Here is a 2286-nt window from a genome sequence, read left to right as displayed (position 1 = left end):
ATAATTTCACTAAACGAAGCAAGGTGTATCTGAAAGTACGTCTCCAGAATATCCCTGAGACAAGATTAAGTTTCTAAGACAGGTTTTGTTTCTAAACCATATTTTATGTCCAAAAATGTACATCCGAATCCACCATATGTTGTGAAAAAATGATTTCAAGGATTTATTCAGAAATGCATTTCCAAAAACGAAACAGAGTGTAACGTCCATATTAATCTATTGAGGAATGATGAGAAGATATATTTCAACGAGTTTAAGTTAAAGTCACTATAATAGCCTAAAAGATATTGAAACTTGATAGGAACAACAATCCCACATAAAAAGAGATTCACACGTATACGTATACGTATACGGAAAATGTTACTAAACTAAACATATCATTAAATTAAACGGAATTCAACTCATCTAACCTTATCATTATTTTAAAAAAATACAAATTTTAGAGTGATAAAGGCTCACACTTTATTCAATTTTATTCAATAGAACGTACCATGGACATTTCATAAGCTAAAACAACATACGAAATTTTGAAAAGAAAAGAGTAGAATTTTACATACATACATTTCACAAAACACATATAATATATAATTTAAAGTAACTAGTAATCTTCAGCAACCAAAGGTTGATGTTGAGGATGAGTCTGAGAAGAAGGAACGGTTGGAACCATAATATATTCATATATAACTGCTGCTATTGCTGCTCCAATCAATGGACCCGCCCAGAAAATCCAATGGTAATCCCATCTCCAGCCCACCAAAGCAGGCCCAAAAGCCCGAGCAGGGTTCATGCATGCACCATCAAATGGCCCACCAGCTAGAACATTTGCTCCAACAACAAGTCCAATTGCTAAGGGTGCAATTGAGCCAATGATGCCTCTTTTGGGATCAATGGCAGTAGCATATACAACATACATTAAACCGAATGTCATCGCAATCTCAAGTAGTAGCCCGTGCCCAGCACCAACATTTATCGCCAGATTGAAGGCCTGTGGTCTCTGTAACGTAACAGGCAAACACAATACAATAGTTAGTTATCAGAGTGTCATGTTTCTGGTGTCTGTGTCATGTTTCTGGAGATGATGGATTGAAAATAACAAAGTATATATATAAAGTGGAATTGAGTAGTGTTGTTATATTATACCATGTTGTTAGTGACAAGCCTCAATAAGAGAGAAGCTACAACAGAACCAAGAAGCTGAGCAATCCAGTAATAAACAGCTTTAAGAACTGAGATTCTACCACCAATAAGAGCACCAAAAGTGACAGCAGGATTCACATGGCCACCTGATACATGCATGCTAGCAGAAATAGCGGCAAATAGTGAGAAAGCATGTGCTAGTGCAAGTACCACTAGTTCACCTGATGATGCACCTTCATCCCTATATATCTTCCCTGCAATGAAACCAATTAACCACACAAACTAAGCTACGTATTCATATTGATATTAGAATTTAGAGAGATAATTTATAGTATATTGTACGAACTTAGAGCAAGGGCGGAGCCTTCTCCAGCAAAGACAAAGATGCAAGTGGAGAAGAATTCAGCTACGGTTGCTCTTATGGAGTCTGGATGGTTTGCTTCATCCATTCTTCCAAACTCATATCTTCTGGTTGCCATTAATGGTTAAATCCTCCTTTTTTTTTTCTTTCACTTTTGAGGGTGTGACTGAGAATATTTTTATATTGTTTAGACTCTTTTAGACAATCAAGAAGATTCTTCAAAAGTGTGGAGTTTGAGTATGTTTATAAGAGACAAATAGAGGTTGAATGGATGGAAGGTGTATGTGGAAATGAGACACCTGGTTTGTGAAATGTTGAAAGGTAGACACGTTATTTGTATAAGTGATGACTACTTACTTCAACTTGGATTCTTTTATTTCCTATATGCATATCTGTGTATACTTTGTGTTTGGTTCTGTATATATGTGGCGGTTATGTAATCTTTAAGTGCTGGTTTCTAACTTTTTTTTGTATGGAAGTTTGTTATTTTAAATGTTTTGTAAAAATAAATAAATTAAGTTAAGTGTTACTGCAGCTCTCTCTGAGTGTTACATTTACGAGAATCCGTACCGTATGTCCTGGTATACGGAGGAAATATTTACTATGAACTTGATCGAGGTTTCTCTTTTGAAACTCATAACGAGAGGTTTTATTCTAGCACATATAATCCTCAAACCTCAGATGCGCTTCAAATAAAGTTATCATATATTAGAAATTGTGTTAAGATAATCAACATTCTTCTTTTATATTTTTGATTTTTTAATATTAGAGCTGGTGACTCTTTTATA

At 35.0% G+C, this 2286-nt stretch overlaps 1 protein-coding gene across 1 annotated transcript; it reads right to left on the bottom strand.

Annotated features, from left to right (window-relative positions):
• Window positions 1-437: 437 nt before the first annotated feature.
• Window positions 438-1724, bottom strand: LOC127093085 (probable aquaporin TIP-type alpha). Its single transcript, XM_051031985.1, has 3 exons — window positions 1484-1724; window positions 1141-1391; window positions 438-994 (listed from the first exon to the last, which is right to left on the bottom strand). Exons 1-3 carry the CDS (start codon window positions 1614-1616, stop codon window positions 599-601), a joined length of 780 nt encoding a protein of 259 aa, XP_050887942.1. The 5' UTR covers window positions 1617-1724; the 3' UTR covers window positions 438-598.
• Window positions 1725-2286: the final 562 nt, after the last annotated feature.

Source organism: Lathyrus oleraceus, chromosome 6, assembly GCF_024323335.1.
Source record: "Lathyrus oleraceus cultivar Zhongwan6 chromosome 6, CAAS_Psat_ZW6_1.0, whole genome shotgun sequence".
NCBI classification, from domain to species: Eukaryota; Viridiplantae; Streptophyta; class Magnoliopsida; order Fabales; family Fabaceae; genus Lathyrus; species Lathyrus oleraceus.
Note: the sequence above shows the minus strand (reverse complement) of the source record. Positions and strands in the feature narration are given on the sequence as shown.